General features: G+C 42.7%; 3 protein-coding genes across 3 annotated transcripts in view; 2 read left to right on the top strand and 1 right to left on the bottom strand.

The window, feature by feature from the left end:
* The window catches only part of timp2a (TIMP metallopeptidase inhibitor 2a), an 18,413-nt gene extending 11,628 nt beyond the window's left edge, over positions 1–6,785 (top strand). Inside the window, exons 2-5 of the mRNA XM_042083391.1 lie at positions 227–327; positions 527–635; positions 3,172–3,296; positions 3,632–6,785. Of these exons, the coding sequence (XP_041939325.1) occupies positions 227–327; positions 527–635; positions 3,172–3,296; positions 3,632–3,829 (533 nt within the window). The 3' untranslated portion in view covers positions 3,830–6,785. The remainder of the gene's footprint in view (positions 1–226; positions 328–526; positions 636–3,171; positions 3,297–3,631) is intronic.
* Positions 6,786–8,459: 1,674 nt separating this feature from the next.
* sfxn2 (sideroflexin 2) lies at positions 8,460–18,623 on the bottom strand. Its single transcript, XM_042083390.1, has 12 exons — positions 18,306–18,623; positions 16,038–16,234; positions 14,855–15,025; positions 13,819–13,917; positions 13,542–13,617; positions 13,183–13,268; positions 13,016–13,076; positions 12,731–12,797; positions 12,245–12,294; positions 11,828–11,877; positions 11,512–11,559; positions 8,460–9,807 (listed from the first exon to the last, which is right to left on the bottom strand). Exons 2-12 carry the CDS (start codon positions 16,190–16,192, stop codon positions 9,708–9,710), a joined length of 963 nt encoding a protein of 320 aa, XP_041939324.1. The 5' UTR covers positions 16,193–16,234; positions 18,306–18,623; the 3' UTR covers positions 8,460–9,707.
* Positions 18,624–18,838: 215 nt separating this feature from the next.
* arl3b (ADP ribosylation factor like GTPase 3b) lies at positions 18,839–24,479 on the top strand. The gene is made up of 6 exons (XM_042083392.1): positions 18,839–18,940; positions 19,490–19,633; positions 19,810–19,926; positions 20,017–20,067; positions 20,409–20,594; positions 23,266–24,479. Exons 1-6 carry the CDS (start codon positions 18,938–18,940, stop codon positions 23,311–23,313), a joined length of 549 nt encoding a protein of 182 aa, XP_041939326.1. The 5' UTR covers positions 18,839–18,937; the 3' UTR covers positions 23,314–24,479.
* Positions 24,480–27,275: the final 2,796 nt, after the last annotated feature.

Here is a 27,275-nt window from a genome sequence, read left to right as displayed (position 1 = left end):
CAATGGTGTTATATCCTGAAAGCTCATATCCTGTTTTTTATGTGACGTTGTCAGATGTTATGTGTGTAAGCCAGTTCCTATTGTAGCTGTGCTCAGTGCTCACTCAGAACTGTACACACTTGCTCACACTGTTCCTATAGTGCTCAGTGCTCACTCAGAACTGTACACACTTGCTCACACTGTTCTCACTCTCACCTGCTCACTTTTGTTGTTGTGTGTTTATCAGTAATCAGGGCCAAGGTAGTTGGAGGAAAAGAGGTGCACTCTGGGAATGATATCTATGGCAACCCCATCAAGAGAATCCAGTATGACATCAAGCAGATTAAGGTGAGGATGTGGTGTCAGAATGTGAGAAGTAACAAGCAACAATCTCACAAGCATTCTGAATGAATTCTGAATATTCAAGGTTCAAGCTATATGCATGATGCTGTGTCTCAATCAGTAGCATGTTCTGATGACATGATAGTGTTGCAACAGTGTCTTGTGGTCCAAATCCAGAGGCACTAATGTGTGATTGTCTCTGCAGATGTTCAAAGGTCCAGACCGTGACATTGAGTTCGTCTACACAGCACCTTCTTCAGCAGTGTGTGGGGTCACCCTGGACACCACTGGCAAGAAAGAATACCTGATTTCAGGTAAGACCCTTCTTTAAGGTGGCATAGCATTACAGCAGCATCCTCATGAAGCTGGAAATCTGCCGAAGGACAGACAGACACTCTGAGACATGTTGACCTAAATGTGCCTATTTCAGGATTCAGGATCTCTTTATTCGCCAAGAGTACACAAGAATTTGACTTGGTGACGCGGCACATAATTTAAAAGAGGTTAAAAGAAGGAAAACATGCCACACACAGTAGATAAGACGATAAATAGGACTAAGAACATAATAAATAAGACAAACATAGGTGAGCAGCAACACTAATGAGCACATTAAAAAGATTGGAGCTTATGTGGCCGTGTTCAATAAAGCTATGTGCTATGGAGCTAGTATAAGTATAAGTATATGTACTCTTTTGATCCCGTGAGGGAAATTTGGTCTCTGCATTTATCCCAATCCGTGAATTAGTGAAACCCACAGCACACAGTGTACACACAGTGAGGTGAAGCACACACTAATCCCGGCGCAGTGAGCTGCCTGCATCAACAGCGGCGCTCCGGGAGCAGTGAGGAGTTAGGTGCCTTGCTCAAGGGCACTTCAGCCGTGCCTACTGGTCGGGGTTTTGAACCGGCAACCCTCCGGTTACAGGTCCGAAGTGCTAACCAATAGGCCACGGCTGCCCAAATGTATATTTCTATTGCTATGTGGCAGTGTTCAATAAAGCTATGTGCTATGGAGCTATGTGGCAGTGTTCAATAAAGCTATGTGCTATGGAGCTATGTGGCAGTGTTCAATAAAGTTATTGCCCTCAGAAAAGAACTATTGAGGTGCCTGGAGGCCCTAGCGGCAATTGAGCGAGACCTGTGGCCTGTTACATGTCAGTGCATGGTCTGGTCATTGGTCAGTGCATGGTCTGGCTACACATTGTGCTCTAGGACTGCATCGTGCTCCAAAGTTCCTTTCAGATATATATCACTGGTATGACAGATGGGTTTGTTTGCTTTATCTCTCCCACTGGTTGATTATTTGCTGTCACTCGCTGGCTATTGAAATGAAGTCATAGGATAGATATCAGTTAATGGACAGTGACTTGACATTTCAGACTCACCCAAGCAATAAAATGAAACTCAGTGTGTGTGTGTGTGTGTGTGTGTGTGTGTGTGTGTGTGTGTGTGTGTGTGTGTGTGGTGTGTGTGTGTGTGTGTGTGTGTGTGTGTGTGTGTGTGTAGTAGATGAGTGCAGCAATACAAAGAATTGCATGCTCTCTCAGCCTTTCGCAGAAGCCTGTAACGCTGAGTCAGACTAGCATGAGTGATGGAGCGAAGCACTTTGTCATGGGGCGAGGTCGTCGCTGGCAGCCCGCGGAGCAGTCGATATTCCCCCCCAGGTGCTGGTGGAGCGGAGTGTGATGACAGCTCGTAAACGGGGCATTAAGCACTGCGACAGGTCCCCGCCTCAGCTCCAGAGCTGGGGATATGGAGAGGGGGGAGACTGGCACACACGATGGCCCGAGAGGAGCTCTCTTTATTTGGAAAGAAGAGCCACCCAGACTGGGCCTGTGTTCGCATTTGATTGTAAATTATGGTCTGGATTTTAAGTACTCTTTCAGCTTTGTGCCCAGAAGTTGCTGAGCAAGCGGTCGTTACAAATGAAAACTGAAAAAAGGAAGTTGATGGCCAAAGTGATGAACACACAGACACAGACACACACACACACACACACACACACACACACACACACACACACACACGTACACATCCTCTGGTTTCTCCATCTTACACTAGGATGAGGACAGGGCAGCTGAAAGCCTAAATTATAGAGAGGTCTAAGAGAGAGTAGCAATCACCCCCAACCCCACACTCCACACACACAGTCATATTCCCTCACAGACAGACACACGGCGACAGACACACAAACAGTAAGTCATGTTGCATTCGGGTGTGTGAAGAGCAACATACCACACAGAACAATGAAAAAGCATGGAGACAAAGACTGTGTGTGTGTGTGTGTGTGTGTGTGTGTGTGTGTATGAGTGCCAGCGTATGCGGGCTGCTGCTCTTTCAGCACCACACACACACACACACACACACACACACACACACACACACACACACAGTGCAGCTAAGGCAAAGAGCCGTGTTAATGGAGTGGCTGGTAATGCTATCTGTGAGGGGAGACATGGGCTAGTTTTTCCTACCGTTAAGGCCATGTTGAGTCTGTGAGCTGTCCTCTGTGTCTGTGAAAAGTGTTATAACAATAACAATGCTTATTATGAGAGTGTTATGACTGCACAGCCTCCATCCAAGGTCTTCAGAAGAAGCTCTCGAGGACGGAAACACACTGTGTGCCACCTCTAAAGACTGTGGGTCACAATAAGGGAGGGTTATGAGAGGCCATGGAAGGCAAATGGAAATTGAGGCTGCTTTGAATACTCTGTTCAATTAGTGTTTCATTTAATGGGTTTTAAAATTAGGTTATCAAAAATGTGTGTATAAATGTGTATGTGTGTGTGTGTGTCTATGTTGTGTGTGTGTCTGTGTGTGTGTGTGTGTGTGTCTGTGTGTGTCTTTCAGGGAAGGCTGAGGCCAATGGCAAGATGCATGTGACGCTGTGCGACCTCATCATGCCTTGGGAGGCCATGAGCGCGACGCAGAAGAAGAGCCTGAGCCAGCGCTACCAGATGGGCTGCGAGTGCAAGGTAAACAAACAACAACAACAACAACAACAACAACAACAACAGGCTATAAACAATAACAGCTGTGGCGTGCCAGCAGCTCTCTCTGTTAACTGTACTGAGTGCATGCAGTTCAGCACGGAAGGCCCAAGGGAGGGACTCTGCTGGTTCAGCAAACCCCTGGATATCTGTTGTTTTGCCTGAGTTTACAAAAGGCAGGCGGTCATCTACTTAATCCAGTGCAGATTAATAAAGTGATTTATATGCATTTCTTCATGTGTCTGTGTATGTTTGTAAGTGGATTGATACATTTATATATATGTATTGTGTGTGTGTGTGTGTGTGTGTGTTTGGTGCAGATTGTACGCTGCACTTCCTTCCCATGTGAAGTCAGTACTCCAGAGGAGTGCCTGTGGACGGATTGGCTGACGGAGAAGCTCATCAACGGCCGGCAGGCCAATCACTACGCCTGCATCAAGAGAGGGGACGGCTCTTGCGCTTGGTACCGTGGCTCCGCTCCCCCCAAGAAGGAGTTCTTGGACGCCGAGGACCCCTAGAACCCCCATACCCCCCCACCCCACCCCTGCCCATGGCATCTGCCTGAATATAATAGTAATAATGATAACAACAATAAGGTTTTTAAAATGCATTAGTGGAGAAAGAGTGAAGCTCACAACATGACAAGGTTTTAAACTCCATACAACTCAAGTGCTCAGAGGTTAGCATAGACCATAGAATTTTTCATTAGTACATAGAGTAGCTGACAGCCGTATACAGATTGGTCATGTGATGATGTAATTTGCCCATTAAGGCTGGTTTTAGGAAACACTCTCCCCATGTGAGGGACAATCGGTTTTTAGCAAAGCACTTTCCCCCTGCCCCCACGAAAAAAACACAAACTGACCAAAACAAAGCACTTAATTGTGATAGTTTACCCCAAAGAATCAATGGCATCTTATTGTGGATGGCTAAGAAACGGAACAAAAAAAACACTTCCTAATGGCTCATTCTAAAATGTCCTCAAGTTTCAGTCAGCCTGGGAAAAAAAAGATATCTTGGACTGTGATTAGTGTTGTTTCCTTGAACCATGCCTTGATCATCATGGCGAGGTTGGACTCCGAGTGTTCACAGATGTATAAAGACACACACCATGCACAACTGCACAACAGATGGAGAAGAGCCGCTTCACACTCATTTGTCAAGATCAATCCCTTGCGTCTGTGCTTTTTTCAAGACCAAATGAAAATAATAATAATGATGATGATAATGCTAATAATCTGAATGTGTTGCTCTAAATTAAAGTAAGTTTGAGACGAGGGGGATGTATGAGATGGGGTTTAGCAGGGTTGAGGCTCTAAGGGCTTTTAATTTGACAAAGCCAGGGCAGGTCCTCTCTTCCTGCTCTGCATGGAAAGCCAGTCCACTAACTTAAACACTGCCAACAGGGAAGTCCCATTCAATGAAACCAACTAGAAGAAGGTCTGCGGTTGTGATCTTCACATAGTAACACTGCCATATCCTGTAATGTGGGAACAATTATTAGCATAGCATGTAGCTTCTGAAAAGAGAGTAGTTATACTTCCTGATCTTAAAACTCTTATTATATATTGTGTCTAAGTCACAGATATCCAGAGAACCATAGCTACATTTGCCTCTTAGTGTATTACCATAGTAGCACTGTCGTCCACCCACCCACACATTCCCAAAGAGCTCCAGTCCCTCTACGTGCCTACTGCTCACTCCTCTCCCTGTACAGAGCCCACAGTATCCATTATACCTGTGTCATTTGATATGTTTGTTCAATTATGATTCTGTGCTCAATATACCTAATTAGAGCTAGAGATGCACTTTTTGCTACCATCATAGAGCATATAACTGTGAGGATTGACTCCTCATTGGAAGTTTAAATTCTTTTTTTATTTTATCTTCCTTCATTCCTCTCTTCCTAGGGTTTCTTTCTGTCTTTCTCTGGTGCCTCTGTTTTCAAGTCTTTTTTTTAAACGAATTCCTGTTGTATTTTGTCCAGATGTTTCCAAAGTGTTTCCAAGAAATGTGTGAGGGTATAAAGCTTGAGCCGGGGTCCCTGGACTCTGGACACTGGAAGGTCACTGAGGGCTGCACTGAAGGCCTCGTCCACATCGACAGGTTGGGCCTCTGATTGTAATGGCTGGCAGAGATCCCATAGCGGTGACCTCATTTGGAAAGATTGGATGTAATTAGCCAGCTAATGAGAATTGTTGTGTAATTCCACTCTTCCGAGGCTTGTTACACGTTTTATGAGGCTTCCCGCCTGGTCAGTAACTCTTAAACTTGATTGACAGCGGCTTAGAGGGATTGTTGCAGGTGCGCCCTGATTGGCTAGCTCCAAGTCACATGACCAGGAGCCAGCAAAGGACCAAGGGATGTAGTTGCTAGGCATTAAGTCTGGACCTGCTTTTTAACATTCATGGGTGTCACAAGATGCAGCACAGCACAGCGCGGTGGAAACGAGGATGGGTAGAGCGAGAGAAAGATGGCTAGAGCGAGAGGAAGATAGGTAGAGCGAGAGGAAGATAGGTAGAGCGAGAGGAGGATGGGTAGAGCGAGAGGAGGGTGAAGCGAGGCGAGGGGGAGACTGGGTGAGGTGTAGCCGAGTGTGGAATGTGCAACGCTTCCCATATCAGCAGGCTGCGGGCTATTCACAGATGTTCAGTTCCCTGGCCAGAGCATTCTTGACATGCTACCAGTAACACAAAATGAAGAGAGGTATTGTTAGTGTTGTGCCATCATCATCGTGTCTGCTCAGTGCATATGTGCACTGCTAGGGTGTGTGTCCTGTGTGTGTGTGTGTGTGTGTGTCTGTGTGTGCATACACATGTCCATGTTTCAGGAGTGTGTGTTGGACATTGGTGAATTGTGTGTGAGAGAGTGATTAGACTCAAGCCTTGTCATTAGGACCACATTTGTGCTTATTAAAGATCATGGTCCACTGAGTTGAAAACAGAATGAATCAGGTTGTAGAAGGTAATAATGTATTAAAGGATATGCATTTTAAACCCCAGAAATTCTGGCTTTTTCCACTCTATCTCTCTTTCTCTCTCTGTCTGACTACCTTTCCGACATTTACTGTAAACAAGCTCTTGAGATATATCTACAAAATAACCAAGAGCAACAGTTAAAAATCACGTCTCATAAACCTCATGCTATACAATCTATAGTGGAATATACATAAAGGGCATAATTTAAGTGTTTGCTGTTGCCAAGTTTTTTTTTTAACTTTTTGGTTTTGTAAACTGTGTCTTTATTACATGCTTTCAGTGTCATTTTTTTACCATTCTCTCTGTCTTGTTCTTTGAAAATGACTCTTTGGTGAGAGCCGTCTGATGTGTGGCCCATGTGAGGGGGCATTGGGGCGGTGAGAACCAGACTATGCATGTCTCTGATGCTTTTTTTTGTGTATTTCCCATGTGGATGTTCACTTGATGGACAAAACATACAGTATTAATGAAAATAAAAATGGAATAAAGGACAACACCCTTCCTCTGTCCGTCTGTCTTTCTTCCTGACCAGGGCAATTACCTTATTCTGTCTCTCACACACTGTTTGATCCAGTTGGGACCAGCCTGCCCATCTGTTTCTGTATTTGCTCTTAGAGTTATGATGTTCATCTGCTGGGCATGTTTGAGTGTGTGTGTGTGTGTGTGTGTGTGTGGAAAGTGACTCTCTCGGTGGGACGAGCTTTGAGGGTGGGGCAGGACAGAGGTGAGCTTGGAAGTATCTCCTGATGGCAGCGTGCCTGAGTAAACCAGCAGTCATCGCTCACACCAGGCTGAAACTATTAAAGGTAGTAAACATCCCTAGGCAGGACATAAGGTCTGCAGCTTCAGCTTTGGAGCAGCACATGTGTGTGTGTGTATGTGTGTGTGTGCGCGTAGGAGTATGGAGCTTAGGTTAAGGAATCTGACAGTTATTCAGTGTAACACTGCCCCACTGTGGCTATGGGAGCTATCGCACTGTTTCTGTTTGCTGACAGCTTCAAGTCTAGTACACTTGAGTAATGATCATCCATGAAAACCCCAGTCCTAGAAGGATCTCTCCTGTATTTTATGGAATTTCACATTTAATCAGCCTAGAGTATCCCACTGGATACTGATCACAGGATTTCAATGTTTGCTCTCCGTCATCGTTGGGTAGGGTTTGCTGAGGGGGTACATACTTCACTGATGAGTCTTTGCTATCCCGTGACATTAACCAGTGAAAAGTGCATGTGACTTACGAGGCAGCAGAGGCGCTCAGTGTGTCAATTCTGCTTCCTTCCTGATAGAACCCTGATGACAGTGATGAAGAAAACATCCATGACTGTGGTGACACTTCTACAGTAAAGATCTTCAGTGGGAATACTAGTAGCAGCACAGATCTACAAAAGCAATGCTTAGCTTTAAACACACACACACATATGCTTATATTGTTTATCTTCACACTTTAAAATTCATGTTTATCTTGTAACTTCCAGAAAGTAGCCTTCATTTTTATGCACACAGCAAATAACTCTACTGTTTCATCTTGGCAGTTGCAGTTTATGTGACATTCTGACACTTAGTAATCTGTCAAGAGTCTACACCATCGGAACGGTTTGGTGGAATCATAAATTATTCAGGTCCAGGATGTGCAAACCAATTTAAAAAGCAAACATTAAGTCAACCAATAAGCACGGCATATATATTCAGAAAGGAACAAACGCAAAAGGTGAATTATTTATTTGTCAGGAAGAACGGTGCATTTCATATGCTGCTTATTTTCCTCCTCTCCACCCTCAAGAAACTTCATAACACACACACACTCAGCTTTCCGAAATCTCCTGTCCAAATAAAAAGTTCTGGATGAAGAGATTTTATTTTCTACTTCATCCAAATATACTTCATCCAAAACGCTCTCCCTGAGGTGAAGTGTTTGATGGGGCAGCTCTGCACACACACACACACACATCTTCTACTCTGCAGTTGCTCATTCTACCCTCCCCATGGGCTTGTTTAACGGTCACACCCTACTGAGTTCAGCTACCCAGACAGGAACTCCTAACAGATATCAGTACAGATATCACAGTAGGTTTTGCGCTCATAAAAACATCAAGCTCAAGCAAAATAAAATCCTTCATCAAAAATGCCCTGTGTGCGAGTAAAGACAAAATGCATCACTCAAAAGACAAAGTACAACAAAATGTTTTGCTTTATTCCACAGTCCTCAAACATATTTGATGCTCACAATAATACTAAGTTCATGTACTACAGTACATGACCATATTCGTTTCTGTATATCCATCTGCATACATCATGCATTCTACCTATGAATGTTTGTACTTGCACCTTTATATTCACACTTAAAAAAAATTCTTTGGGATTGTGTCTGAATGATCTGCTATCCAACCATTTGGTCTAGCTGTAAACTGCAATAAGGACTTTAGATGCATTACAGCTTGAGAGAAAAATTAATTCACTTGCATGTCGGGTAACCAAATGAAATTCCCTGGCACGTTGTGAGAATGGCTTCCTGAATACTTATCAGCTTCTAATTTCCTCTAAACTCTCAAAAAAAGTGTCTCTGCCTAAGGGGGTGCATTTGCTTCCTAAGTCAGGGCCCAGGTGTGGCTTCCAACTCAGGTTGCCTTGGGATATTAGTCCTTTAAACTGTAACAAGGGCACATCATATGGCCACAGTTGACACACAGTAACACATTAAACTTGAATCAGGCAAAACATGGTGACTAATTGTGACTTATTTTGGTCAGGTTTGCCCATAGCTCATGATGGATCATTCAGTAACAGTGTCCAGTAAGCCAACTGTAAAGCTATTCACTGGTACCTGAGAGGTTTTGAAGGCAATGTTTGGCTTTGTCTGTGTAGACTTGACCGTTTGCAATACCTGCAGGGCATGTTCCTCACCACTAGAGGGGGTGCTAAATGCCCAAACATGGGATCCATTTTATGAGGTATGCCTGTGACTGCACATCGCCATTGACCTCTTTACACCTTAAGACACATAACATAACAAAACGAACAATAACAAAACAAACGATACAAACGGACTGTAGAACAAACACAGAGATAAAGAGTTCATATTTGAGCTGACAATAAGATTTCATGTGACAGAGACCGTGTTACAACCATACAACCTTTACCCCCAGAACCACTGTCTTATAAAACTTTTTAAAAAAAAAACAAAGGTGTGTGTGTGTGTGTGTGTGTGTGTGTGTGTGTGTTTGTGTGTGTGTTTGTGTGTGTGTGTGTGTTCCATCCACCATCCAGATTTTCTCCAGCCTCCATTGACAGATGTCTTATCTGGAAGGCCTGCAACAGGCCCATGGCTACATCGCTTTCCCACAGTCCCAGAATCCCTCCATGGGTGTGGGCCCACCCTGACCCGGCCCTGGGCCTGCTGACGCTGGGAGCGGGTGGACTCTCAGAGGCCCTTGTTGAAGTACACGTACTGGACCTTGTCTCCGTACTTTGAGGTGATGGACTCTCTCAGCTCAGGCTCCAGCTTGGACACGGCCATAGAGCTGCACACAACAGACACGCAAGTGCAGTCTTAAACACTGAGTTTGCACTCAGCACACAATGATGCACATGAGCAGGATAAACCACACAGAAATATAGTAGCAGAGTAGCAAGCAGCTACTAAAAAGGGCATCCATTAGGGGCCTTGTGTTCATATACTGTAGCACTTTTTCTCTGGCATGAAAATGCTGGGGAGCGCTTAGACCTAGCATTTCATCAAAAACCTTCCTATCTTGCTATATTTGTTTCTATGACAGCAATTGCTTGACAGCAAAGTTACCAGGGTAGTCAGCTTGCTATCTCGAGTGTAGAGGGTGGGCTTGCAGACACCTCCCAGATCACCACAGGCATACTTTGTAGTTATAACAGAGTTTTTAGATTGTACAGTGTCTATTTCTCAATAACTTTTTGAAAAACCCATGGGGGGGAAAAGCCAAACAAAGATATTCCAGCTATCTATAAAATTTGGTCTGCCATCTGCCCATTGTAACGACACCAGCACCTTTCTGAAAAGCTGAGATATTTTCAACTAAAAACGCTCGGAACAGCTGCACAAAGACATTGGCACGCTCTACAATAAGACCAGAGCCGGACAGTAACAGAGTACATTTACTTGAGTACAGTACTTGAGTACAATTTTGAGGGATCTGTACTTTACTCGAGTATCATTTTTGGGGAGTACTCATGACTTTACTCAAGTACATTTGAGAGGCAAATATTGTACTCTTTACTCCACTACATTTCTATCCATAACTGTGAGTACCCGTTACTTCTTCTAAAAAAAAGGAAAAAAGAAAAATCTCGGAAACCCTCAATTTGTTGTTTCCCTCTCAAACGTGATTGGATTGTGCAGGCACCACTGATTGGGACAGCCTATCAGCAATCACCTTCAGCTTTCCGCCAAAGTCAACTCCATGGTCAGATTTAAATAAGACACGAAACCATGGACGAAACAATGGATGAAGACGCAGCAGGTCCATCCCGAGAATGTGCCAACCCGTGGCCCCACCTCGCCAGACTATTTCAATTTTCTGAACAAGTTAATGATAGTGTTCGCTTCAAGTGTTTCAATTACAAAATAGTATTTTGTATTTGAAATACGTATTTTAAATACATGTATTAGAAATACTGCCCATCCCTGGCAACATGGTAAAAAGATGAAAATGACTTTATTTTACTTTCAATTCCTTTTGCATTCTCCAAGGTATTAACATTAACATTTTTTATAACTCCATGTAGGACGTTTCTGTACATAAATGTAAGCACTGTGCCAGTAGTAATGCAATATTTAGAAAATGTACTCTTGTACTCTCTGATACTCAAGTACTTTTAAAAAACAAGTACTTCAGTACTTCTACTTAAGTAGACATCTGACTGTTGTACTTTTACTTGTACTTGAGTAAAATTTAGCAAAGGGTATCTGTACTTTTACTCAAGTAATAAAGCTGTGTACTCTGTCCGCCTCTGAATAAGACGCTGGATGCAGCGGTTTTCTCCAGATACAGTTTTCGCCATATACACTGGTGCTTAAAACAACAAAGCGCTATATAGACACGGAGCCAAAGGTGAGCCAGGGGGTACAAATCCCCTGTACATAATTCATATGATAGTTGCCTTGCCCCAGTCTGACATATACAGCTGTGTCACAGAGACAGTCAATAATGTTGAATAATGCAGATGTTGATGACTCTGGTGGTTGCTCTTACCATTGCTGGGGGAACAGGGAACAGGCTGCAGGGACCATGAAGACCAGGCTGTGGAGCAGAGGAAGTGATCAGGTTTACATTATGCTCCAAGTGCGCACGCCAAAATAAAACAAACAAAGGCATGCCTAAAGCAGGACTGTTTACTTTCATAAGGCTCAGATGCTGCTCACACAAGCTCTATCTATTCTCAGGGGATTGTCACTAATTTCTTTCTAATTTCTGTCTCTAATTTCTTTTCTAGTGCTATTAAAAGGCCATCACACAGACATGGTCACTAATCACTTTTCCATCGATAAATCAAGATGACTGCACTTACAACATTCCGACCATCATGACTTGCAGTGGACAATGAAGGAAGGTGATTTTCTGTCGATACACACAAGACTGATGTTAACTTCCACAGACACATGCACCCAAACATCACCATGAATCATCAGATATTTATCATCAATCCAAATTAAACCAAACTTCCAAATTAAAAAAAATCTCTTGTGTGTCATCAACCTTCACATGCATTCCAAGCAGGGAGAGGTCGCTAACTAGATCAATGCAACACAAAAGGTCTGGAAGAGTATAAACAGACGAGTGTGCTGCTGACTCAGTCTGAATTCCCAGCACAGCAGATCCAGACACTAAAAGTTGATTATGGGCCCTGAGGGGTCACTGCTGTGGCTGCTGTCACTGCCAGCGCCTGACGACCTTCAAATGAGAGGCATTGCACTCTCAAACCCACCTGCATGAACCTGTACTTCTCCAGCCGCTGCATGATTATGGGCAGGATGACTGAAGAGAGAGAGAGAGAGAGTGAGAGAGAGGGAGAGAGAGAGAGAGAGAGAGAGAGAGAAAGAGAGGGAGAGGGGGGGGGGAATATGATTGTTAAGAGACACAATTAGACTTCAGACTTCAGATTTCATGAATGCAGAAAATGCTGAAGTTGTGTCCATAAGGATCCCATGCATTATTCATTAGTTATTTCATTCTACTATTCTACTTCAACTACAGACACCAATTTTATTGGCACCAAATACTATTGCCACGTTACGCATTTCAACAACATCTGACTTCAGCTGGAGAGCAAAATACAGGCACCATTAATCCTTGCAGTAGGGAGCATATACAGAATCAGTCATGGAAAGAGTTGGTTTGTTTCCCGGCAGCTGAAATGAAGGTTAGAGAAAGGGCTACAGCCGTTCGCCAGACGGACTGTGGGAACACTCACTCATGCCTGGTGCTGCCATGGTGACACGAGAGATGACCACTTGTGTGATTCCCTTCGCTGCTGCTTTCTGTGAGACAGAAAGAGAGAGATAGAGATAGAGATAGAGGGAGGGAGGGAGGGAGAGAGAGAGAGAGAGAGAGAGAGAGAGAGAGAGAGGGGAATACACTGAATATTTTCCATAACACAGGTTTTGCCATGTCAGCAGAGCCAGGGCCCCAGTGAAATGTTTGAGATGCTTAATCAGATGCTGTGTCTTTGAGTTCCATCAATGCTGGCCATACTGACCCTCGAATGCCCCAGCTTGTTCCCATTCTCATCAGTGACAGCGATGCCATTGAGGATCTCCCTGTGAGTGGACAGAAGAGGGGTGATGGCATGACTCCCAGGAGGAAAAAGACAGACAAAAAAGAGAGAGAGAGATGAAGAGAGCGAGAGGAAGGGATGAGTCTTACTGTTGTCTCATCATGGGGATGTTCACGCAGTTAGCCGATGCCACGGCGGCGAAGGGCACCCAACGCGCCACCAGGGGGGGTGCTTTCTACAAAACACATCCAGAGAGAGAGAGAGAGAGCCAGGGGAGACGGTCACTTAAAAAACCAAACAGCACACAACCCCTGCTGATCTGTATATTAATGCACATTTTTGTCATGGAGCCTGGCAGATTCAGTTGTCTTAGTTTATCACTCACAAACTACTCTTGTCTACAGTCTTTCTGCAAAAGGAATTAGCCTTCAGGTTTTAGGGAAATGTTCTCTTGGGAGCTGAACAGATTTGATTCCATATCTGATCTGCGCTATGGAACAGTATGTACCTTTGTGTAAAGGTTGAGTCCCACAGCAGTGACCAGAGCAGTACTGGTGGCAGTGAAATAAGCCACTCCAATCTGTCTGTGAGGGAGGGAGAGACAAGATGTTGGAGACAGACAAAAGGGAGATGTGCACATACTAAAATAAAACAAAGTCATGAAGAGGTCATGAAAATAGCTCCTATGAAGTCATATACTTCAAGTGAACAAACAATAAACCGGAAAATAAACCGGACTTGAAGCAGACTTAGAGACGTGCTTTTGAGTTTTGACGGGAGCTTACTTTGGGGTGATGGGAGAGGCGGCGTTTCGGTTCGTGTAGTTCACCAGGGCGTTGAAGGACTGGTTCACCCACTGCCAGAACACCACTGCCGGCACTGTCCTGAGGGTAACGTGAGGAGAGGAGACGTGCTAACCCAACACACTAATACACATCTTCACCATGTGACCTGCAGTGCTTACACTGGCAGTGTGCCAGGAGGTCATCTGAGGTCACTCTGATTTACGCTGCTCTGGTGTGTTTTTCCATCACTAACATTTATGAGCCCTATTCTCCACCTAGGTGTTTAGCACTGGGACATTTTAGAAACTATTATTACACACAATAAAATATCCACCCGCATTCAAGGTTTGGACATTTTGTGTTAGGCTTAACCACTCAATTAGGACTCAATTTCAGAAGCAGGGGAGGGTGAGAGAGGAACAGAATGACCAGGTGCTAGAGTGGAAGAGTTACTGTTGTGTTGGACTCAGATGAGTGAAGGTGCAGTGGGTTGAGGTGTGCTGAAGTTCACTTCTCTCACGATGCACCTGGACAGAGCCTGAGGTCTTACCGCCTCACTCATCAGGTTCAGCCTGCTGGATCCTGTCTATACTGACCTCATTCCTGACCAGATCAATTTGGTCAAAACCCGCCATGCCAAGCAATCCAACCTCTAACCTTGTAAAGTGCTTCAGTTGAAACTGGTTCACAACTGCTCTGTCCAGTCACTGCAACCTTTTCTCTCTACCTCTGACAGTGAAGTGAGACAGCTGGCAACACTAAGATGATAGATTAAGGTGAAGGTGTGAAGCACAGGTGGAGAGGCAGGGGGAGAGGTGACAGACAAGGAGACTGCTAGTTAAGAGTTTAAAAAGTGACTGGGATTTTGCAGGCCCTTTTATCCAAAGCAACACAGACTCGTAGCAGGGGATCAAACCTGGGTGGGATGATTGACAGCTGGCCAGGCCACTGCTGCTCCACCAGTATAAGCCCAGCATGACAGGGGGAGGGGTGTAGAGTTAGGAGAGCATGCGTGTTTGGTGGGTTGACTGTTTACCTGTAGAACTGCAACATGGCGCCTGTGATGGCCATGCCTCCAGGCACCTGGAAAGACATCCGACCAATCAGGTTCATCCTATCGCCCGTGTCTGGATGGAACGCAGAGTCGTAAAGCTTCTTGGCATAATGCAGCTGTTCTTCTGTAGTACCGGGGGGAATGGACCCAGCTCTGGTGCCAACACACACACACACACACACACACACACACACACACACACACACACACAACACACACCAAGTCAATCCTTCCCAAATTCATCACTCATCCAATACTCTTACCCTCCCAGATCTGAAAATACAATACTGACCTTAAGCTTATTGACAGCTAGAGGGAGAAATGACTCATAAATGCAGTCACAAACATCAATAATGATTGATCACTCTCAAAATGCTTACTATATAATATAATACAAATAAAAAGGCCTTGTTGATGTTTAGGTCTATCTCCATCTAAAACAGTTCATTGTGTGAAAAATTTGAAGTGTATGTAACAATCTGTTTATGCTATATTTTCTCTGTAAGTCTGCATAGGAGTAGGTGCTATATTACATTTACACTGATTTATTTAGCAGGCGGTGTCATCCAAAGCAACTTACAGCAAGAGAATATCATTCAAACTACAGTGCAATGGAGACCTTAGCTAGCAATTACTACTGCATCTGTCAATACTATTACTATGCAATACAATTATACTCTAGTAATAATATTACTATTATTACTAGACAATAACTTACTTTACTAGAGGATAAGAGTGGCAACATTATAAGTACTGTACTAGTGAAAGTGTGATAGGAGGAGAAGTGGTAGAAGAAAGAGGTGGAGGAGGAAAGAAAGGGAAGTGCAGTGTTAGGAAAGTAGGTATCCTCGGAAGAGCTGGGACTTCAGATTTTGTAACACATATTTATTATGCACTCATTTTAATATACAATAATCTTAGTAGTGATTTCATCTGGGTTTATAAGCAGTCTGTGCTCATATGTATGTGTACTAGTGGCTTGTGTGCCATAGCTAAATCTGGCACATTTACAGTAGGTGACTGACTTAAGTGAGCATGTTAATTACTGTGCATTGTCCCTTAAAACAATTAAACAACAATTAAATAAAACAAACATAAACAAAGTTTACATAACGCAAATGTTTATTTGGCACACGTGTGTCAGCTGTTGGACATCTAAGCATACCTGCAGCTCTCCACTAGTGCCTTGGCCTCATCTAGTCTGGAGTCAGGCAGCAGCGCTGTCCTCGAGTCAGTGATGTTGAAGAAATGCTTGACCCGCCCCATGAAGGTGGTCTGATCCCAGCGCGGGGCATCAATGTCAAAGCCGCTCAGGGCCATCTTGTCTTGTCCTTGTTTTCTCACACCTATACAGCACAACAACTTCAACAAGTCCTTTTGGTTAAACGTATGTATATTACAGTTTAATTAATGGTCTTTCATAAAAATGAGCTGAAAATGGCAAACAGGTGGTAGATTACCCCACATACCTCTCATAGTCAAATCAGCAGTACAGAGTAATAGATTTGGATGTTAAAAAAAGTAAACTGATATGGGCCAAGGGGGCATGCACTGTATACTTTAGCAACAGTATAGAATATGACAGGTGGAGCGTTTTGAGTTTATTTTCTTATCTGAGCTGACCAGTGTGGCTGAAACCAGATATCCACCAGCACAGGCACCGCTGGCGGCCCAACAAAATAAACATCAGCACTGTGCAAGGCTTCCCAGCTGATAAATCATGAGTGTCTTTCCCATAATTACGGGATCAATGTAAGCAGTCGGAAAATGCAACCCGACTTTTTGCACAGCACCTGAGTGACAGCCTTTCTTCTACAACTGGCCTTTACATAACTACACCCAGTGGAAACACTCCCTGAAAGGGGTGCTGAAATATGAGTTTCCTGACCTAGTTTCGACCAGTCAAATTCAACCAAAGCCAAAACATTCAGTGCCCTCTAAAAACTGTTCAGTACTCACCACAACTCTATGACATGATCTACATGCATGTTGTAAGCATACACTATGATCTTCATTAAGACTGCATAGTCTGTCTGCCTCTTCACCCCCTCCATGTTTGGTACTGTCTGTCCACTAGCCACTTGTACCACTGTCTTTATGCCTCACTGTTTGCGTGCTATATTAGCACATTAGCACATATGCATAACCCCCTCCTCCATGCCACAGCCGAACTGTGGCCACACTTATACATTTTCTTAAATAGTTAAATATATAGATATATAGACTTTACTTTACTTTATTTCTGCATTGTTGCACTGTTGACTTACTCATTTGCACTATCACCATGACCACTATCACCATTGCACTACCACCATGACACTCATTCACACAGAGCACCTTAGAGCACCTTACCATACCTTACTATGCACAGAGAATCACAGGCTCAGTCCCTGCCTCAGTCATTGCAAGCGCCTCTGATTTATTAATCACCACTATGTGGATATTGTTTATAGAATGGATTTAGATTAGGTGTTAGTTAGTATAATTTGTATTTTTGTAATTTGTATTTTAGTATATTTTTATATATTGTATTAAGTGTTAGTATAATTTGTATTTTAGTATATTTAGCATATTCCTTATCTTCTACTGTCCTTACTGCTTAGTTGTGTTTTTATATTAAATACTTTAATTACTCTTTCTGCTGTTAAAAAATGTGTTTGTGTTGTATGTATGCTGCTGAGACCTTGAATTTCCCCTGGGGATCAATAAAGTATCTATCTATCTATCTATCTATCTATCTATTATTAGGAGTATTTCTATCTTCAGGTTTATCCAGTCATCATCTATCTGATAACAGTGTCCATATGCTACATAACGAGCCTCAACTCAGTAAGATCATTAAATGTCAAGTCATTTGCCATTTTCTCCATCAAAGCCTTACACTATCAATGATTGAACCTAAATACAACATAAGATATCAGAAGAGAGGGACACAGACATAGAGTTAGCGATACAACTGGAGCAGAGAGCATAGGCCTACCAGTCTGAATTAGGCTGTCTATGGCATTGGAATGAGCACAAGAATGTTCTTCAATTTGACTTTGAGGTGTTCTGAAATGATAGCAATAGCGTTTATCTGAGACAGCTGCAAAATTACATTATAGCCTGTACAGTTGCCAAAGCTTAAATACAGAAATAGCCTCGGCTCATTGCATTGAGAATAGGCAAACTTTCCAGTTGATAACTACGGAGGTATCACGTCAACATTGCACATGCACATGCAGCCACGACATAACTGACCTAGTCTACCAACAAATCATGGTTGACATTAACTTTTATTGGGACGAAGTAAGCTGCTAGTGTATTGGTTCACAGCTTGCATCATTCCATGCAACATGCTGCTACGAATCTGTTTGAACTAGCCTCTAGCCTACACAGATGCAAGGCAAAAATGCAATACACATGTATACCATCTTTAAGAAAAGCCACTTACTGTGTCGGAAGTGAAACTGGTGTTAGTGATATGCACTCTAAGTTCACTATATTGGCTAAAAACAAAATATGAGGGTCAAGTTGGGATTCAAGATGTGGTCAAAGTGCATTCGATGCACGTGGCACATCTTTCCTCCAATCATTTGAAGGGGGCAGCTCCCTCTCCTAGATATTGATACATTTGTAGCTCTAACGTGTATCAGACACAATCTTGATAGATACTTTGTATTAAAAAGTTAAACCAATGTCATTTAACTCGGGTGAATGCGTCAGGCTAATTTTGATAGAGAAAGAATGTGCACATGTAAAGCATTTCCGCATGCGAGGAAAGCCCTCCCTCTTCAGTGGCCAACCATAGGCTACTGTTGGCCTACCAGATAGCGCCTCCTCACTAAGAAAAATAGAATTGTATCATAAATCATGTTAATGTATATATTTTGTGTATAGATGGTAATAAAAATATCAAATATTCAATATGTTGCATGCAAATGTCAAATTAGTGTATAACTTAATTTTGTTGCGTTACACAGATAACGCCGATAACGCCATAACGCCCCCATGAGGTAGGGTTTGTGTTCTACGTCATCATCCTTAGTAACCCTCGGTAGCGTCTTGGAGAGCTAAGGAAACAAGATGGTAAGTAGTCAAACTGGTAGCGTATTTTTGTTCCACAATAAATAGTGCTTCTTTCAGTAACTTCGAAAACAATGTTTCTTACTCACTGTTAAAGCATAATATTTGGACCGAGAGTTTTAGACGATATTTACTCCTTACAAGAAAAGCCACCATTTGGCCAGATAGCGGTCCTCCTCTTGTTGGGTGCAGGGATGGAGCTCATTTGCTGGATGAGATTAGCTAGCTAGTGTTAGCGTTATCTGCTAATTTCTACCAATCGAAACAAATAGCCACTTAGCATGATAGGCCAACAGACATTGTTGGAGAAAAGCAGTGCTGTTTCGGATGTGTTCTTGCGATTCAAAACTGAAAACATTTTAAAGACCAAACAATAACGCTTAGCATTTAAGCGTAGTCCTACTGTATCTTGTGTCTGCTGATGCTAGACACACTTTCCCATATGTGGCCATTAGCTTATGATTGATGAGAAACCATTACTGATCTGAATGTCTTTACCCTCACAAGCAAACGGGATTGTGAAGTTTCTTTTATTGATATGGCTCTCTTTAGGGATTGCTATCCATTTTGCGCAAACTGAAGAGCACACCTGACCAGGAGGTGCGAATACTCCTTCTGGGACTGGACAACGGCGGCAAGACTACGCTGTTGAAACAGTTGGCATCTGAAGATATCAGTCATATTACTCCAACCCAGGTATCTGTGTTCCCTCAACTTGTTCAATAAGGTCCTGATTTGCGACTTGATTGTGATTTGCAATTTCTGGGCGTATTTAGGCCTTCCATCAAATCTCCAATTTTCGTGTTTTAAAAAGCATTCCCCTTTATTTTACAGTTAAATGTGATTACTAACAGTGCTTGTCTATCCTAAAGGGATTCAACATAAAGAGTGTGCAGTCTCAAGGCTTCAAACTGAACGTATGGGACATTGGTGGTCAGAGGAAGATCAGACCTTATTGGAGAAACTACTTTGAAAATACTGATATACTGGTCAGTGATTGTTTTCTATACATAATGCACACACTTTTACACTCTCATCATACAATGTCAAGAACCTGATGTTAAATACATGTCTTTCAGATTTATGTTATTGACAGTGCAGACAGGAAACGTTTTGAAGAAACTGGACAGGTAATTGAATCTCCCTGACTTCTCCTGAATCTCCTCAGTATTGTATGGTGTACTTATTTGTGTTTTTGACTGAATAACCATTATTTTTACCTCTCTGCATACATATTGGATTACAGAACTGTCTCACATAGTTCATATTTAACAATAGAAACCTCTGCCCTGAACAAAAATCTTGTCATTTTCTTGTCAAGTGAATCGCTTCAATTGTTGAAATGTTAAAACAAGTAAAGTAAATAAAGTCAAAGTCAAATTTGTCCTGACGTGTGACTGGAGTTATGCATGTAAGTGCATGTGTAAATGTGCATGTGTATGTGCTCATCTGTGCGTGTGTCTCATTTCAGGAACTGGCTGAGCTTCTGGATGAGGAGAAGCTGAGTGGGGTGCCCGTTCTTATCTTCGCCAACAAGCAAGACCTGCTGACGGCCGCTCCCGCCTCGGAGATCGCCGAGGGCCTTAACCTGCACACCATCCGGGACCGTGTGTGGCAAATCCAATCATGCTCTGCCCTCACTGGAGAGGGTGTACAGGTGTGTGTGTGTGTGTGTGTGTGTGTGTCACAATGACACATTCAATTAGCATAGGCATACTTTCCATCTTTTTTTACAACAAAACACACATACTCATACTTGCATGCTTGATGTCACACTACCATCTGATGAGGCAGACAAGCTCAGATATGCTCAGACAAGCTATCTTGAAACAACAATTAGTAGTTTTCAGAACTAGTCTAAGGCTATATCCACAGTGTGTCGGCTGGGTTGTATCCGACACACTTTTGTTAAGATTCGCCCTCCCCTCCACATTCGTCCATCGTATCCGCGTCTCCGGAGCGGAGCAGTTGGGATCCGCTGGAGACCCCAAACTCATTTTGCGCCGCAGCAGTATCGGACGAATATAGACAGTGTGTCAGTAATGTGTTGCCATGTGAAACGAGATGACGTACAGTACAAGCCCATGTTCCCTTCCCTGTTTTGTTGTGCTCGTTTTCACGTGATGATGGCCAGGCTGCTTTTCAAGAAGTAGGCCCAAACATTTATTAATTTGACAGCCTACACGTGAATGGCAACGGATTATAGTCTATCTGACTTAATAGACGCTGTATACAGTTATTATATACTGTAACTGTATATGTGACAAATACATCCCACTTAATCATTACAAGCACTGTGTAATGTTCTCTAATGTCCATCACATGAGGTAGGCCATTTTATTTGTTTGGCATTTGTTGACACATGAATCGCAATCAACCCAATTATCCTACAGATTATAATACTATGCAATAGCCTAGCTGTCCAGGGTTCAGTGTAGCCTAGCTACTGCCACAGCTCTGCACGGTCCAACTGCAAAACCAAACAGAAGTTGCAGCACGCTCACCTGAAAACATAGTTGTACAAACTATCTGTTTAAAAAGATGTAGGCTAACCTTTGAACAACGGGACTAAACTTACATGCATCCATACATAGCCTATCCTTGAAATTTCCGAGAAGCTAACTTTAAATTATATATAATTTAATAATTATTATTGTTTGTTTGTCATTCGTTGACAAAGCTACTGGCATTATAATGGGAATTCCTATAAAGTAGCGTGCAAGCTGTCTATTGCACCCAGGCAAGTAAACTTGGCAAACATTTCCTATGTCCCCTCAGTTTGCAGATTATATCTCATGGTTATTTCTTTCTTTGTACCCATACTTGTTGACTGTGCAAATTACGGATTTTAATGATTTTTTTTTAACGCTGCATGGCCATTGTTTAACTGACCTAGGAACAGTAACAGGGATGCGAGACTTGACAAAGGTTGAACAGCCGAGAAATTTGCGCATTAAATCAGCATGGAGTAATGTGGACGCACATTGTATCTACTCCCAAACTGTTTGTGGACACAGACCGGATTTGATCTGAAAATCCATGTCAAAACTGATTTGTGTAGTGTGGATATAGCCTAACATGTACAGTTGCACTCATACGTTTACATACCCTGTACATACACATGCTAAAGTTGACTAAAAAGAGAAATAAAAAAAAAAATCGCCTTTTGGAAATTGATCTAACATGTATGATGTATTGATGTAACATACCCCTATGTTAAATTCCTAGGCAGATTTTTTATTTTTAAAGGCCAGTTATTTCATGGATCCAGGATACTATGCATTCTGATAAAGTTCCCTTGGCCTTTGGAATTAAAATAGCCCCACATCATCACATACCCTTCACCATACCTAGAGATTGGAATAGTTTTATGTCAGTTAGCCTAATAGCTGGTTTCATTTAACCTGACTCTCGCCAGATGAATTTCGTTCCGCCTAGCTCCATTCACGTCCATCTGGGATCGGTTCCGTTGAGAGTGATTTCAGCACAAGATTGTATGGTAGAGCCAATCAGGACGCAGGGCGGGAGTTTCATAGATGTGACGTAGCGTAGAAGCGACTGTGAGACTGTTCTCAGCGTCACGGGTTGGCTTCGATGTGAGTGGTTGAAGTAGCACGTCAATAGATGACGGGTGGCTTATCCAATCTTATGCAAGGATTTTTTTAATAAAGCCCAGCCTTCTGAAGCACAACTCCAATGGATCGATCCCAGATGGATGAGTGGAGCTAGGCGGAACGAAAATTGGTGTCCTTAATGGTTGGATTTTTCATGTATTTAATTAAGGCATTACAATCAATTTCCAAAACATGATTGTGTATTCCTCTTTTAGTCTAACTTTAGCATGTGTACCGGTTTGTACAGGGTATGTAAACTTATGAGTGCAACTACAATACATCTTTGCTACACACAGTTTGATCAGTTTCTACTTTAGTATTCTTCTGTCATTTATTACATGACTCCGTTTACACCACCCCTTTAAATCCATTTTGTAGCCTAAAGAGTTTTGTGATTGAGCCTTTACTGCACATATGATTGAGTGAGTGCTTTGTATTTGTCAGAAGCTCTATATCTGTTTATTCAGTATAGTTATCATTGTGTTATTGTCATAATGGCTGGTTCTCATAACAATTTTGAGGAAATAGAAACAATAAGCTATTGGACTAAACAATGTGAATCAGATTCATCTGTTTGCCTTATTTCTCCAGAGGGCAGCATAGTTATTGCACATTTATCCTCTCTATCTCTCTCTCTCTCTCTCTCTCTCTCTCTCTCTCTCTCTCTCTCTCTCTCTCTCTCTCTCTCTCTCTCTCTCTCTCTCTCTGTTTCAGGATGGCATGAACTGGGTGTGCAAAAGCGTCAACGCCAAGAAAAAGTAGCGCAGATGCGCTCCCTCTGCGGCACGTCTCCAGCGAGAGGCCAGCGTGTACGGCTGAATGTACAAACTAAATACACTAAGAACTCAAGGAATACTTAACCACTGTGGCCCAATATTAGGGAAGGCTGATTCACACTACATCCCTCTCTCTAACCCTCTGCCCCCCCCCCACCCCCAACATGAGTTTCTCCTCAGCTCTTCCTAACAGGGCCTCATCGGTTGGTGTCATTTACAACACAAGTGAAACCCTTCAGTTTGAATCCACTGTGTACTGCTCTGTGGCCACCATATCAAGCCTATCAGCACAACTGTATCATGTTAGCCATGTCCACTAGCATTTTCCCCAAAAGTCCCCCAAGCCAGTTTTCATACAGTGTCTTAAGATAGAGGGGGTTGGGCTAGCATCATATCCTTGTTTGCCCTTTAAGATCTTATTTAAACAAGAGAGGAAGAGAATGACATGATGGCAGTAGACAGTGATAGTCCTTACAAAGAAGGAGTCAGAAGAGGATGAACTTAATGTAGACCATGGTCACTACAGTATACACAGATGTGACTGTACTGTCAACATTGGGCCATTAAGAATATTCTTTAACAAAGTAAATTTTGATAAAAGTTTTGTAAAATTATTTAAGTTTTGTGTTTCAAACAAATGCTGTTCTTCTCTCAGTATTTGAATGTCAACACAGAACCATCTTCCTCCATTTGCTTTGCAAGCTTGTTTTGCAGTTTGCAGTATAAGCAGTCTATGTTGGGGGGAAGAAGTCTTGGTTGTGAAGGGTTTTTTCCATTCGTTGGACTGTAAGGCACTAAGCCATGCTCCATGGCAATGCTTGATACATGCTGGCCCAAACCTCTCTCCTGTCACCTCCAGATGAGCTGGCCCAGTCCCCCTGAGTTCAGTGAGTGTGTGACCCCCCCCCCCCCCCCCCCTTCTCCTTATGCCTCATTCTCTGGAAAACCGACGGCAGAAGTCTTTTTATTATTGTGAGATCGTGTCTGACTTTGTGCTCTCTGCAAGTATATTTTTGTATCTTTTATTTATGGTGATGTAGCGGTTAGGAGCTTGAACGTGACAGAGGTATTTTTAGATTGGTTTGGAGAAATACAATTTACTGTGCTTAAACACTTGTGAAAAGATAATAAATATTAATTTCTAAAAATGAAGGGAACAGTGGCTCTTTTTATTATGAAGCCCTTGAGTTAAAAGTGTTAAAACCAGGGCTGTAGTGGAGGCTGAACGCAAGTAAACACAGTTTATCCACCTCTGAAATTTCAGAAATAGAGTTTATCCACCTCTCGAAAGACTTTATTCACCAATTGCTTTTAACTTTTAACATTCACACTGTATTATCCACATTCACAATATGTACACACTCATCAACTCTGTATGAATCATTTAATACCACTGATATTGTTATAAACATTGGACAATAACCTTCACTATCATCAAACATGTTCTGAACGCCTTTATAAAAAATCCGATGGCGCAGTCCACCTTACTGTGATCACAGAATTCATAGCTTGCCCACCACTTATTTTACCAGTATACCCCTGATAAATGTAAAACAGTACATTGTTACTAAGTCCTGCTTGGGTAGATAAACAATGTTGTGTCATTTAGCACAGAATCTTTAGTGGCACTTCTAGAGAAGTCTCCTCTCTTCTTACTGAGTCAACTTGCTTAGGTCTTCTGTGGTGGCAGAAACAAAGATCAAGATGCCCTGTGTGGATCTGTCACCCAGGTTATGGAGACATGGTCAGATAAATCCTCTTTGGGTCGCAGATGTTGATGAAATATGTATGTGAACATTTATGTTTTGAACAAAGAAGAAATGTAAAAACAACCTTTTATATTCAATTCCATAGTCCTATTGAGTAACCAAGAGAAGCCTTGGAGTTATATTTTCAATTGTGTAAACCTTGGATTAACAGTAAGGTTGCAGTTAGGTACGGATGGGGTTTAAAGTACTGCTACACACCGACTATTTAGGCTTCCGCACATAGACGCCGACATGAGTGCAGCACACTCCTCTTTTGACATTCGGTTATATTAGATTCCATTGTTTTCAATAGAACCCATTCACTGTAGAACCCCGCACACCAGTACTGAAGCCTTTGACTGCCGCATGTAAATTACCATTCAGCTCTATTTTTGTCAGCGCTGCTCAATAAAATCCATTGTTTATGGAATGTTCGTCAGTTCAAAATGTCGACGCCACTGTGCATGGGCAAGTGACATATATGCGGAGCACTTTAGTGTGTCTCAGTGTGTTTAATAGATCAGCATAGAGTTCAGCACTAATAGCTCAAGTGTGATGACTCACTGCCCCTGCTGCACCAGTGTCCCATGGCTTGGGTTGTGCATCTTATTGTGGCTTCCACACATATGGAATCTATAGAGGCTCACAAAAGACAAAACACATTGTACACACTCTAAACATAATTTGACCAAATAAAGTAGGACTGAACATGTTCAGGAAGTGTGTACTAATCACACTAATGAGTTGGAGATATCTAGAGGTTCCTTTTTAAGGTACTCTCTACATAGTAATAGAGGTCATGAGTGGATGTGATCCTAGTCAAGGCCATTCATATTAAATGTGCATGCGGCACAACTCGTTTCTTTGTGTAACTACAACAGTTGGTCCTTGTGATGGTGATTGTTCATCTGCTCTGTTTGCCCTTTGTCTGCCTGTTTAAAGGAGCATTGAGCATGACATTCTGTGTTTCAATTAGGTTTGATGGTCTTAACAATAATATTGCTTGCTGTTTCCCTTGTGTCTGAAAACCTTTTTCCCCATTAGTGTCTCTTTAAAGAGTCTTTGTTGCACCGACTCAAGGATAGCTGTAACTGTTATTGTTACTGTCAGTAATCAGTGAATTCAGTGTAGCCGTAGTATTTGTACCACAGCTCTGCTAATGCCGTCTGCTTTCACCTCCTGTAAGAGGGACTTGCGCATACAAGCACACACACTCTCTCTCTCTCTCTCTCTCTCTCTCTCTCACACACACAAACACACACACACACTGAGAAGTCAAAGACAGCTGCTTTCAGGATCAGGCTATCCGAGTTCTCTCCTCTTTCCCTCACATAACCGAACCAGACTCCAAAAACACCTCTGATCTGGGATCTGCTGAGTTTCCATCCAGCATGTAAGAAATTGGAACATATTCCAAAGGAGACTTATCTGCTGTCAGCTTTCCCACTCTGAATAGGCCACTTTTGTCTATGAATGCACACTGATACATAAGCAGGATAGGGAAGACTGGTATGACAGCTATGCTGTCTGCAATGCATAGTTTTCTTCTTGTGGCTTGTGCAGGTCTGTGCCCCTCTGAGCAATGGTGCCTGATTAAGAGACCTGATATGGATCTTCTGTCGGCTAAAGCTGCTCTTCTATTCAGCACGAGACGCCCCTCAAGAGGAGAGAGAGGGAGGCAGTCAAGGGCCTGATGCCGAGATCAGGATGATAAGCAGCTGTGCGTGTTTGTGTGTTTCACTCATACATCATAAGATAACGACTCCAAAAAGCCAGTTAAAAATAGACACAGTCACCATAAAGGAGCCTGTTCATGAGATATGCTCTGAAATCTTTCTGATGCCGATAGTAAATTTGATGCATGGTCATTTTTATGTATTTTTTTTTTTTTATATTAACAAAAGCTAATTGTGCGTGTGTGTGTGTCTGAGTAGTATTTGTGTAATGCCCAGAGGAACACATGGAGACTTCAGATGAGGCTGGGCTGGTTTCCTCACGCTTGTTCCCGTCATTAAGGCATCAGGGAACACATGATGCCACGCAGGGGAATTTGTTTCAGTCCGTCATTCTGAGAGGAGTTGACTAATAAGGAACTAAACAGCATCTGACTCATGTCCTTGTCTGCAGCCGAGCTAATGATCATCCTCTGTGTGTGTGTGTGGGTGTGGGTGTGTGTACAACACACGCAATCCCCTTGATT

The sequence above is a fragment of the Alosa sapidissima genome, chromosome 24 (genome assembly GCF_018492685.1).
Source record: "Alosa sapidissima isolate fAloSap1 chromosome 24, fAloSap1.pri, whole genome shotgun sequence".
Classification (NCBI taxonomy): Eukaryota; Metazoa; Chordata; class Actinopteri; order Clupeiformes; family Clupeidae; genus Alosa; species Alosa sapidissima.
The sequence above is the reverse complement of the archived record's forward strand: the minus strand, read 5'-3'. Positions and strand labels throughout refer to the sequence as shown.